The sequence below is a fragment of the Pristiophorus japonicus genome, chromosome 19 (assembly GCF_044704955.1).
Source record: "Pristiophorus japonicus isolate sPriJap1 chromosome 19, sPriJap1.hap1, whole genome shotgun sequence".
Classification (NCBI taxonomy): Eukaryota; Metazoa; Chordata; class Chondrichthyes; family Pristiophoridae; genus Pristiophorus; species Pristiophorus japonicus.
In genome coordinates this window covers 36,724,016-36,737,224 of record NC_091995.1, presented here as the reverse complement: position 1 = coordinate 36,737,224, position 13,209 = coordinate 36,724,016, and the positions used below count along the sequence as shown (strand labels likewise).

The window sequence follows — 13,209 nt, the reverse complement described above, 5'->3', positions numbered from 1 at the left end:
TTTCTCTATACAGATCCTCCCCAACTCCAGGAGAAGAACATCCGCGCAGGAGAGATTGCGCTATTTGTCCAACTCATGCCCAGTGAATGTCCTTCAAGCTTTTACGCCTGGTAAAAGCAGGCGCACAGCTTACTTTTCCTAGCATAACACTTTGAAAACATAGAAAAATAAAATTCAATTTTTATATTAAAAACCCTGTCCATTAAGATAAGTTTATTTTAACACGATTAAATCATGTTAAAAAAAATTCCAAAAAATATATTTTTTTCTCTAAAACATTTAATTACATTTCATTTCAATTAACTTTAAATATGTGAAGTGTTTTATTTATTTATTATGCTGTGTTTCGGTGTTTATGGGTTTTTTCTCATTGATAGTAATGGGAACTCATACAAACAGAGTTGCCTTTGTTATCAATGAGAATACTGCATAGGGATTGGTGGCCCAGGCCCATGTGACTCCAGCATGTGCGTATGTACCTGAAAGACATCTCCACATGCGCTGCGTAGCGAATCTAGGCCTCCGACCGGGATCGTATGTTCCTTCGGGACAACCAGGTACTTTCATAGATTTTTTTCGGGTCGGAGGCGTTCCTACGAAGGAAGCCTCCGACCGCAATTCTCCCCCCAATATGTGATCCGCTCGGCGAAATATACTCAATGACTGAGCCTCCACAGCCCTCTGGGGTAGAGAATTCCAAAGATTCACCACCCTCTGAGTGAAGAGATTTCTCCTCATCTCAGTCCGAAATGGCCGACCCCTTATTCTGAGACTGTGACCCCTGGTTCTAGACTCCCCAGCCAGGGGAAACATCCTCCCTGCATCCACCCTGTCAAGCCATGTAAGAATTGTGTATGTTTTAATTAGATCACTTCTAATGTGTGCAAAGAGGCTTCAAGGGTATATATACAGGCTAAGTGAATGCGCAAAAACATGGCAAATGGAATATAATGCGGAAAATGTGAAGTTATCCACTTTGGTAGGAAAATTAGAAAAGCAGAGTATTTTATAAATGGTGAGAGATTGGGAAATGTTGGTGTACAGAGGGAACTGGGTGTCCTTGTACAGGAATCATTGAAAGTTAACATGCAGGTACAGCAAGCAATTAAGAAAGCAGATGGTATGTTGGCCTTTATTACAAGAGGATTTGAGTACAAGTGTAAATACATCTTATTGTAATCATATAGGTCCCTGATGAGACCACACCTGGAGTATTGTGTACAGTTTTGGTCCCCTTACCGAAGTTAAAATTATACTTGCCACAGAGGGAGTGCAATGAAGGTTCCTGGGATGGGGGACTGTCCGATGAAGAGAGATTGAGTAGACTAGGCCTATATTCTCTCGAGTTTAGAACAATGAGAAGTGATCTAATTGAAACATACACAATTCTTACAGGGCTTGACAGGGTAGATGTAGGGAGGATGTTTCCCCTGGCTGAGGAGTCCAGAACCAGGGGTCACAGTCTCAGAATAAGTGATCGGCCATTTAGGACTGAGATGAGGAGAAATCTCTTCACTCAGAGGGTGATAAATCTTTTGAATTCTGTGCCCCAGAGGGCTGTGGAGGCTCAGTCATTGAGTACATTCAAGACAGAGATCGATAGATTTTTGGATATTAAGGGAATCAAGTGATATGGGGATTAGGCAGGAAAGTAGAGTTGAGGTAGAAGATCAACCATGATCCCATTGAATGGCGGAGCAGGCTAAATGGGCCAAATGGCCTAATCCTGCTCCTATTTAAGAACATAAGAAATAGAAGCAGGATTAGGCCATGTAGCCTCTCGAGCCTGCTCCGCCATTCAATAAGATCATGGCTGATCTGATCATGGATGCAGCCCCACTTCCCTGCCCACTCCCCATAATCCCTTATCGCTCAAAAATCTGTCTAACTCTTCCTTAAATTTCTTATGTTCTTACATAACTCTTTGTCAATTTTTGCATTTTGTGGTCAGCAAGGTGAGGGATAGTAATGGGGAAACTATGCATTTTCCAATTACGAATCTCTATAGTCATCAAGAAACATTTCTATGGACAAGTGAAGCATGGACCACTGCAGTTTGAATTCATATCATCATTGCCCTAAAACTGCATATTAGCTTCCTCTTCAGAAGAGGAATCCCACCTGTTCTAGTGTGACATTTCCATTTGCCAAGGATCGACTATATTGCATTCCTAAACAATATTGAAATTCAGTGCTGGTTTGTGCTGGATTACAAACAGACTTGTACATAGAAACATAGAAACATAGAAAATAGGTGCAGGAGTAGGCCATTTGGCCCTTCTAGCCTGCACCTCCATTCAATGAGTTCATGGCTGAACATGCAACTTCAGTACCCCATTCCTGCTTTCTCACCATACCCCTTGATTCCCCGAGTAGTAAGGACTTCATCTAACTCCTTTTTGAATATATTTAGTGAATTGGCCTCAACAACTTTTTGTGGTCGAGAATTCCACAGGTTCACCACTCTCTGGGTGAAGAAATTCCTCCTCATCTCGGTCCTAAATGGCTTACCCCTTATCTTTAGACTGTGTCCCCTGGTTCTGGACTTCCCCAACATTGGGAACATTCTTCCTGCATCTAACCTGTCGAACCCCGTCAGAATTTTAAACGTTTCTATGAGGACCCCTCTCATTCTTCTGAACTCCAGTGATCCAGTCTTTCTTGATAGGTCAGTCCCGCCATCCCGGGAATCAGCCTGGTGAACCTTCGCTGCACTCCCTCAACAGCAAGAACGTCCTTCCTCAGGTTAGGAGACCAAAACTGTACATTATACTCCAGGTGTGACCTCACCAAGGCCCTGTACAACTGTAGCAACACCTCCCTGCCCCTGTACTCAAATCCCCTCGCTATGAAGGCCAACATGCCATTTGCTTTCTTAACCGCCTGCTGTACCTGCATGCCAAACTTCAGTGACTGATGTACCATGACACCCAGGTCTGGTTGCACCTCCCCTTTGCCTAATCAGTCACCATTCAGATAATAGTCTGTCTCTCTGTTTTTACCACCAAAGTGGACAACCTCACATTTATCCACATTATACTTCATCTGCCATGCATTTGCCCACTCACCTAACCTATCCAAGTCGCTCTGCAGCCTCATAGCATCCTCCTCGCAGCTCACACTGCCACCCAACTTAGTGTCATCCGCAAATTTGGAGATACTACATTTAATCCCCTCGTCTAAATCATTAATGTACAGTGTAAACAGCTGGGGCCCCAGCACAGAACCTTGCGGTACCCCACTAGTCACTGCCTGCCATTCTGAAAAGTCCCCATTTACTCCTACTCTTTGCTTCCTGTCTGACAACCAGTTCTCAATCCATGTCAGCACACTACCCCCAATCCCATGTGCTTTAACTTTGCACATTAATCTCTTGTGTGGGACCTTGTTGAAAGCCTTCTGAAAGTCCAAATATACCACATCAACTGGTTCTCCCTTGTCCACTCTACTGGAAACATCCTCAAAAAATTCCAGAAGATTTGTCAAGCATGATTTCCCTTTCACAAATCCATGCTGACTTGAACCTATCATATCACCTCTTTCCAAATGCACTGCTATGACATCCTTAATAATTGATTCCATCATTTTACCCACTACCGATGTCAGGCTGACCGATCTATAATTCCGTGTTATCTCTCTTCCCTCCCTTTTTAAAAAGTGGGGTTACATTGACTACCCTCCACTCCATAGGAACTGATCGAGAGTCAATGGAATGTTGGAAAATGACTGTCGATGCATCCACTATTTCCAAGGCCACCTCCTTAAGTACTCGGGGATGCAGTTCATCAGGCCCTGGGGATTTATCGGCCTTCAATCCCATCAATTTCCCCAACACAATTTCCCTCAGTTCCTCCTCCTTACGAGACCCTCCGACCCCTTTTATATCCGGAAGGTTGTTTGTGTCCTCCTCAGTGAATACCGAACCAAAGTACTTGTTCAATTGGTCCGCCATTTCTTTGTTCCCCGTTATGACTTCCCCTGATTCTGACTGCAGGGGACCTACGTTTGTCTTTACTAACCTTTTTCTTTTTACATATCTATAGAAACTTTTGCAATCCGTCTTAATGTTCCCTGCAAGCTTCTTCTCGTACTTCATTTTCTCTGCCCTAATCAAACCCTTTGTCCTCCTCTGCTGAATTCTAAATTTCTCCCAGTCCCCGGGTTCGCTGCTATTTCTGGCCAATTTGTATGCCACTTCCTTGGCTTTAATACTATCCCTGATTTCCCTTGATAGCCACGGTTGAGCCACCTTCCCTTTTTTATTTTTACGCCAGACAGGAATGTACAATTGTTGTAATTCATCCATGCGGTCTCTAAATGTCTGCCATTGCCCATCCAGTCAACCCCTTCAGTATCATTCGCCAATCTATCCTAGCCAATTCACGCCTCATACCTTCAAAGTTACCCTTCTTTAATTTCTGGACCTTGGTCTCTGAATTAACTGTTTCATTCTCCATCCTAATGCAGAATTCCACCATATTATGGTCACTCTTCCCCAAGGGGCCTCGCACAACGAGATTGCTAATTAATCCTCTCTCATTACGCAACACCCAGTCTAAGATGGCCTCCCCCCTGGTTGGTTCCTCAACATATTGGTCTAAAAACCCATCCCTTATGCACTCCAGGAAATCCTCCTCCACCGTATTGCTTCCAGTTTGGTGAACCCAATCTATGTGCATATTTAAGTCACCCATTATAACTGCTGCACCTTTATTGCACGCACCCCTAATTTCATGTTTGATGCCCTCCCCAACATCACTACTACTGTTTGGAGGTCTGTACACAACTCCCACTAACGATTTTTGCCCTTTGGTTGAAGAGCGATGCCCATTGTAAACTAGTGCCAGCATTGCAGGGCTGAATTTCTGCAGGGTTACTTGATCTAAATTTGGCAGTGGTTCAGCAGAAACCCGAGGAACTGGGTGCCATTTAAACCGTTTCTCCTGAATTACCAGCGAACATTTCAGTTGTGCATTTCTATTGGTCTGTTAAGATTAGACCAAAAAAGTAAAGGTCACTTCATTACTTGATAGACGCAACTACTGCCAATGGCATAAAGTTGTTGCACATGTGCAGTTCCAATGGTCTCTTGGTTGTTTCTGCTGGACTTTCATAGTCACCAGTCATTTTGATAGAAGAGAAATTGTGTTAGCTTTGCCGGTCACTAGAATAATTCACAGCCCTGCTTCTCAAATGTGGCTACAGTCCCCAAAGGTTTAGGAAAGGACAGTAACTGCTCATAAACTCCTTATGCATGTAAAATGCTAATGACCTCGACTCGATGTAAATATTTGGATGGGAAGGCTTTACAGGTTTAATGGTGAAGTTGAGCAGGCACCCAGACTAGATCATAGGAAAGATCTTAAAAAAAGAGAAAAACACATAAAACCTGAGATGACGTTGATCCTGGAGCTCTCGGCTGAGAAATCGTGAAGGGCTAAAAATTCAGTATAGCTCTGTTTCAGGTGGTGACACCGCCTGGTCGTTAACTTGAGTGTCGGGCGATGTTTACCGCCTCCAACCGGGATATTCATTGTTTGTGCCCCAAGAGGGGAGTGGAGCGCTAACTGAAGTGTTCCACAGTCCTTTTAGGGCACTAACAGGGTGATAGCGAGGGAGGGCTACTGAAGTTGAGGCGCGAGGATACCGGTATCCTAGTGCCTAAAGAGCAGGCGAGATGGATTAGGCAAACACTGCAGGGAAATGGAAGAAACGTCAGCAACAGTCTTGTAGAGGTCAGAAAGGTCAGTAACGGTAAACAAAGTGCAGCCTGAACACTGACCCGGTCAGTCCTTCAGATATTGCCCCGGGATGCTCTTTGCAGTGCCTGCTGTCCCTGTCGGGAGCAGAGCGGCCGCTACGGCAGGCCAGAGCAGTCAGTTTGGTGAACGCGGTGCTAAGAGGGCATTGGCCGCATGTGATGTCACCAAATGGATGGGGCTAGAGTGCACAGCACTAAATGACAGCACTGCCGCTAAACCACCAATGAGGCGTTGGGCAGCCTGTCATAGCACGGCACTGGAGCGGTTGTTGCTTAACGGCCCGTTAACGCCCCTCTCGGGGGTTAACAGGTGGCGGTAAGCGAATGAATTTCTAGCCCTTCGCTATTTTCAATGTGGAACTGTCTCGAATTCAAACAGGCAGTCGGGCAGAAAAGGTTGTGAACATTATCCTGCTAGTGGCGTGTTTATAAATCAAATTGCTAATAATAATAACGTTTATTTATATAGCGCCTTTAACGTAGTAAAACGTCCCAAGGCGCTTCACAAGTGTTACAGACAAACAGATAAATTTGACACCGAGCCACAGAAGAAATTAAGGCAGGTGATCAAAAGCTTGTTTAAAGAGGTAGGTTTTAAGGAGCGTCTTAAAGGAGGAGAGAGAGGTAGAGAGGCGGAGAGGTTTAGGGAGGGAGTTCCAGAGCTTAGGGCCCAGGCAGCTGAAAGCACATACATCGATGGTTGAGCAGTTATAATGAGGGATGTTCAAGAGGCTTTGAGGAGCTCAGACATCTTGTGAGGTTGTGAGGCTGAAAAAGATTACAGAGATGAGGAGGGGCGAGGCCATGGAGTGATTTGTAAACAAGGATGAGAATGTTGATTCGAGGCATTGTTTAATCGGGAGTCAATGTCGGTCAGAAAGCACAGGGGTGATGGGTGATCGTGACTTAGTGCGGGTTAGTACACGGGCAGCCGAGTTTTGGATGACTTCAAGTTTACGTCGTGTGGAATGCTGTGCGTTTTAAATTTTAATTTCTTTACAATAAAATTATTTTCAACAAGCGGAAAAAAACCCCCTGGAGTTGGCATTTACGCAGAGCTCTGTCTGTTGTGAACGTTATTTTTAAAATTTGGGATCAGGCAGTTATGTACAGACTATTTTTGCACAGCTTTCGGTAGCTTCCGGTTCATTGGCAGGAGTCACTCCGTTTTTGGACATAGCATTACAGATAAAAAAGTCAACCAATTTAAGCATTCCATGCAGAAAAAAAGGACATCATCAGATGTCAATGCAAGTATTACTTTGGTAGACAAAGTGCTTGTAGTTACGTTACAGAATTCTAATGGTAGAAAAGAATATGTCCCGGGGGAAGGGACCAAATCATAAAAAATAATCAGTAAAAACAGAAAATGCTGAAATACTCAGCGGGTCAGGCAGCATCTGTGGAGAGAGAAACAGAGTTAACCATTCGGGTCGGTCATCCTTCGTCAGAACCGGAAGAAGTTAGAGCTTTAACCGTTTATAAACAACAACAGAAAGCCAGCAAAAAAGGGGGGAAATAAAATAACAAAAAAAGGAAGGCCTGTGATAGGGTGGAGGGCAGGGGCGATTAAATGACAAAATGCATGCTGGTGCAAGGCAAAATGCGATGGTAATGGGGGGAAAAAATAAAACAATGGATGGCTGTGTAAATGCTTGTAACAAAATCATTACCAGCTCCTGCTGTCCAAGAAAATGGGAGCAGTGATTGTGATCTAAAATTGTTAAACTCAGTGTTGAAGCTGGAAGGCTGTAAAGTGTCTAACTGAATGATGAGGTGCTGTTTTCTCGAGCCTGCATTGAGTTTCATTCACACAGCGTAGGCCGAGGACAGATAGGTCGCAGTGGGGCAGAGAATTAAAGTGGCAAGCGATCGGAAGCTCAGGGTTATGCATGCAGAATGAACGGTGGTGTTCACCCAATCTGTGTTTGGTCTCCCGATTGTGAGCAACGAATAGCGTATATTAAGTTGGAAGAAGTACAAGTAAACCGCTGTTTCAACTGGAAGGAGTGTGTAGGGCCCTGGATGATGGGAAAGGAGGAGGTAAAAGGGCAGGTGCTGAAATGCCTGAGCCTGCCTGAAGAGGTGCCTTGGGAAGGAGGGAGGGTATTGGGGTGATGGAGGAGTGGAAGGGAATGGCAGAAATTGCATTTGGTTGTGGCACCGTGCTGTAAATGCAATAAAAGAGGAAATAGTCTCATACCATTTTCTTTTCTGCATCAAATACCCGAGAGTTCAGTATATAATATTTGGCGGCAATTTAATCCGAACAGTAATCTTTTAAGAAAGAAGAAAGAAAGATTTGGATTTATATAGCGCCTTTCGCGGCCACTGGGCGTCTCAAAGCACTTTACAGTCAATGAAGTAATTTTGGAGTGTAGTCACTGTTGTAATGTGGGAAACGCGGTAGCCAACTTTAGGCAAATTCCAGGAGCATTCCTTACATCAACCAACAAACGTTTGCCGTGTTTCCTGATACAGGTAGCATTGTGAGAAGGGGAGTAACACAAATATAGCTCATTCAGAAATGTAAATTAACAGCTGCAAATGTTGCATACTGCTCGGTTCCAGAGTGTGGCATTAGCACAACTGAATCTCAGTAGATTGGAAATCGGGCTGGTTCCATTAGCGTGGTGAAGACAAACTCCGAAATTATTACATTCCTTCTTCTTGAATAACTGAACAACCGGCTATTATTTCACTCTGCAGGTTAGGGTAACTTATCCCGATGGATCTCCTGCCTCAGGTGTTCCTGTTAAGTTAGAAAGAGGACAAACACAAAATACACAGGAAACTGGCCACACCATTTTAACAGTACAATCCCCGACGGATACAGACACGTTAGAAATTCAGGTAAGAACAAACAGGTTGAAGATTTTTTTAGAATTTTAATTTTTACAAAGCTTTCTTTTTTTGCAAATATGTTAGTACGCATTAGGAAAAAAGAAAGTAACTAACTTTGTATGGACAAAGCGCCACGATGAACAAAATTCAAAAGGAAGCATTGAATACGCAAAGGACATTGTTCTTGATCACGAAGGCACAGTGTGAATTATACCCAGTCAAATACTTGTCTATGCAACAAGTCTCTTGTAGAATTTTGTAGCACACGCCATGGTGCAAGTCACTGAAGGATTAAGTTTACATTTTCCACACGATACCCGAGGTAGTACAATCAGAAATAATTACGGGCCCGTAGTTTGCGGTCTGTGGTGTAGCAAAGGCGTTCGCCGCTCGCCTCAAAGTAAGCTTCCCAAAAAGACCTCGCCATCGCTGTGGTGAGAAGTTCAGCTTCAGAACCCATAGAATAATAGAAATTTACAGCACAGAAGGAGGCCTTTCGGCCCATCGTGTCCACGCTGGCCGACAAAGAGCTATCCAGCCTGATCACACTTTCCAGCTCAGGTTCGTAGCCCTGCAGGTTGCAGGTCTTCAAGTGCACATCCAAGTACTTTTTAAATGTGGTAAGGGTTTCTGCCACTACCACCCTTTCAGGCAGTGAGTTCCAGACCCCCATCACCCTCTGGGTGAAAATGTTTCTTCTCAAGTCCCTCTAAACCTCCTACCAATTACTTTAAATCTATGCCCATTGGTTATTGACCCCTCTGTTGAGGGGAATAGGTCCTTCCTATCCACTCTATCTAGGTCCCTCATAATTTTACGATGTACAGTTGAGAACAGTGCAAGTTAATGGGGATCCCCTAAGGTGGGCTGCTGTGACGTCAACAAGCTGTCTAAGCAGCCAATTAAAATGCAGCATTCTCACAGACAGCAATCCAAGAAGTGAATAATTTCCTTTTATTCTAAGTTTAAAAAATGTTTTTATTGTCATGTATGAGGAGGTTTGTAGAGCTGTTGCATTGTGAGTGGCTTAGGCAGTCACATGATGTTCACAAGACTCAATAAAACCCCAGTCCGTGAAATCTTGGTCATCCACAATGAGGTATTATGCAGCGGTGAGCCTAGTAGATGAACTGGTAATGTGTAGTGTGATTTTTAAACCTTTCTTAATAAACCAATTAGTTCTTAATAGCAATGTGTTGCTATGAATTCTTAAGCATAGAAACCATGAAGCAAATACATTACAGTTATAGAGAGCAAAACAAGATTGTGGCTCTCATGTGGGGGGCATGGAAACCTGAAATAAAGATGAAAATACTTTAAAAAGAAATAAAAGAACATTTCTAAAAGTTTCTTAAAAATTGTAATTTTTATTAAAATGGAAAAAATTGACTCTCCACAGAATTCAAGTTAGTTTTTCAGGCCAAATGTTTGTTTAGCAGTCCACACACTGTTACAACCCCAGTTACACCTAATCCAACAAGGTCTAACTTTTAATGGAATAAAAACACAAAATGCTGGAAATACTCAGCGGGTCAGGGCAGCATCTGTGGAGAGAGAAACAGGTCGCTGACCCTTTATCAGAACTGGAAAAAGTTTGCGATGCAACAGGTTTTTAAGTAAGTGTAGGGGCAGGGAAAGTAGGGAGGCGAGGAAAGAACACAAGTGAAGGTCTGTAATAGGATGGAAGGCAGAAGAGATTAAGAGACAAAAGGTGCAACACAGAAGGAGATGGTAATGGGACAAGTTAAGAAACAAAAGATGAATCTAGATAGGGTGTAAATGGAAATATCATTAACAGCTGCTGTGGGAAAGAGAGAAAAAAAACACAAAACAAATAGGGGCAGGGATTACAGTCTGAAATTGTTGGACTCGATGTTGAGTCCAGAAGGCTGTAAAGTGCCGAAATGACAGATAAGATGCAGTTCCTCGAACTTGCGTTGAGCTTCATTGCAACACAGTAAGAGGCCGAGGACGAAGAGATCAGAGTGGGAGTGGAGTGGAGAATTAAGGTAACAGGCGACCGGAAGCTCACAGTCACATTTACGGATTGAAAGGAGGTGCTCTGCAAAGTGGTCACCCCATCTACGTTTGGTCTCGCAGTGTAGAGGAGACCACATCGTGAGCAGAGAACACAGTATACTTAATTGAAAGAAGGTCTAACTTTTAATGGGGTATTTAACAGCGATATTTCAGCGGCAAAGCCCAAGTTTCCATCAGTTTGCCTAATTTCCCTGATTGCCGGCTGTGGGTGAGGGGGAGGGGCAGGGCAGACAGTGTCAAAGCAGTGAATGATAGACCGCAAGTTCAGCATCTCTGCCGCAGGATGTGCATGTGCTACATCCTGAAGTTGCAGTCACTTTCAAAGGGCTAATAGCAGCAGACTCTGACCATCATTGTTATTACCCACCACAGATTCCTGGCCAATAAGGTCGAATAAGATTTAGAACAGATGAAACACTTGAGAAATCGGTCTGTGACACCAAAGTTACAATCACAGCAAATTGCACCCAAGGTTAATTGGCACATGCTTAACAAAGCCGAGTTGGAGCATACGAGAACAAGCTTCTTGAGTTGCTTCCCTGCTCTTGGACCCCTACTTCGCACTCTAACTCTCTCTGACATGTGGACACAACACCAAATACCAGCTAATTCTAAATTTAGCAACCTTCAAAGTGTAGCCTTAGAATTGCATATTATATAGGACAAACACTTAACCCCGTCTCAGGAAATTCAGTTGGAATTGAAATTAAGGTGTGATAAAGCAGCTGACCAACTTGTAACACAATTGACTGAAATCCCTATGATATAGAAACGCTTTTAACCCACTTAATCCTCCCCTAAAATTGTATAGTTCGATATTTCAGCCCAATATTTTAGTGGTGGTATGTACGATTTGATTTTGATGCATGGCATGATTTCAAGGACTTTATGTATCGATTACTTACGGCAAAGATGCCTTTAAAAATGAAGGGGCAAACAGAATTCGATTTGACTATATTAAGTATTTTATCTTTGCAACAAAGTCCGACAATACTCGAGAAGCTTGACATTAACCGTCACAGAACAATCTGCTTGATCAGCACCCCATCCACCACTCTAAACATTCACTCGCGCTACGTGTCTTCTGTGTGCACCATCTACAAGATGCACTGCAGCAACTCACCAAGGCTTCTTCGATCACACCTCCAAATCCCATGACCTCTACCACCTAGAAGGACAAGGACAGCAGGCGCATGGGAACACCATCACCTGCCAGCTCCCCTCCAAGTCATACGCACCATCCCAGACTGCATATATAATTACTGTTTCTTCATCGTCGCTGGGTCAAAAGCACCTTCACCACACAGACTGCAGCGGTTCAAGAAGAAGGCAGCTCACCATCACCTACTCAAGGTCAACAAGGCATAGCCAATATGTGCCAGACTTGTCAGCAAGGACCCTAGCCCGAGAATGGAAAACATATCTGCCACATGCTATGATTTTTCGGGTTATATTTTGTTATTATCATTAATAGATACAATGCGCCTTAATCATTAGATTATTAGTGCTGCTAATTTAACAGATTCTAGACTGGCCTTGTACGACCACTTTTGGTTCAATGTAATTTTGGGCGTAGGCCAAAGCAATGTAACTCGGGTATCGTGTCAATAAGCTGATTTTCCCCTGTGCATTCAAGCAAGACTTCTGGATTCACACCCAGCAGACAGTCTCATGGTACGTAACCTTCTGATAGTCTGTGGCATAACTCCACCCAGGTGGAGGGCTACATTTTAACGATGCACATGGGTATGGTAGCATAGTGGTTATGTTACTGGACTAGTAATCCAAAGGCCTGGAGTAATGATCCAGAGATATGAGTTCAAATCCCACCACGGCAGCTGGGGAATTTAAATATGGAATAAAAAGCTACTATCAGTAATGGTGACCATGAAACTACCAGATTGTCGTAATAACCCATCTGGTTCACTAATGTCCTTTAAAGAAGGAAATCTGCCGTCCTTACCTGGTCTGGCCTATATGTGACTCGAGACCCAAGCAATGTAGTTGACTCTTAACTAGCCTCTGAAATGGCCTAGCAAGCCACTCAGTTGTCTCAAGAGCAATTAGGAATAGGCAATAAATGACACCCACATCCAATGAACAAATAAAATAAATGTTGTACCTTGAACTTACTGGGAAATTTATAAAACGTTTTCAATGCAGGGAAGCAGAGCTCTGTGGATGCATTGCTGATAGTAGGAATTCATTACACCTTCATAATACATCCCTAAGCCCGGTATTTAAATAAAATTGATTATCCTGTTAAGTAATAAAACGATAATGGATGATTAAATCCAGAAAGACGAATACAGTAGAAATATGTTAAGTGCCGTATATTCCAATTGCATGAAACATTCACAATACTTTGATCTTTAAGCGAATCCCTGAAAAGTTTGGTTTGTGAAAAGAAATGTCCATATATCTCATTGTATAAAAACAGCCAGGCGGAAAGGTCAAATAACATAAGAAATAGATGCAGGAATAGGCTATTCGGTCCCTGGAGCCTGCTCTGCCATTCAACAAGATCATGGCTGGTCTTCTGCCTGAACTCCACTATCCCCATA

The 13,209-nt window shown here is 43.3% G+C and overlaps 1 protein-coding gene across 1 annotated transcript in view; it reads left to right on the top strand.

The window, feature by feature from the left end:
* The window catches only part of LOC139230173 (complement C4-like), a 192,202-nt gene that overhangs the window by 24,901 nt on the left and 154,092 nt on the right, over positions 1-13,209 (top strand). The window contains exon 9 of the mRNA XM_070862015.1: positions 8,471-8,614. Within this exon, the coding sequence (XP_070718116.1) occupies positions 8,471-8,614 (144 nt within the window). The remainder of the gene's footprint in view (positions 1-8,470; positions 8,615-13,209) is intronic.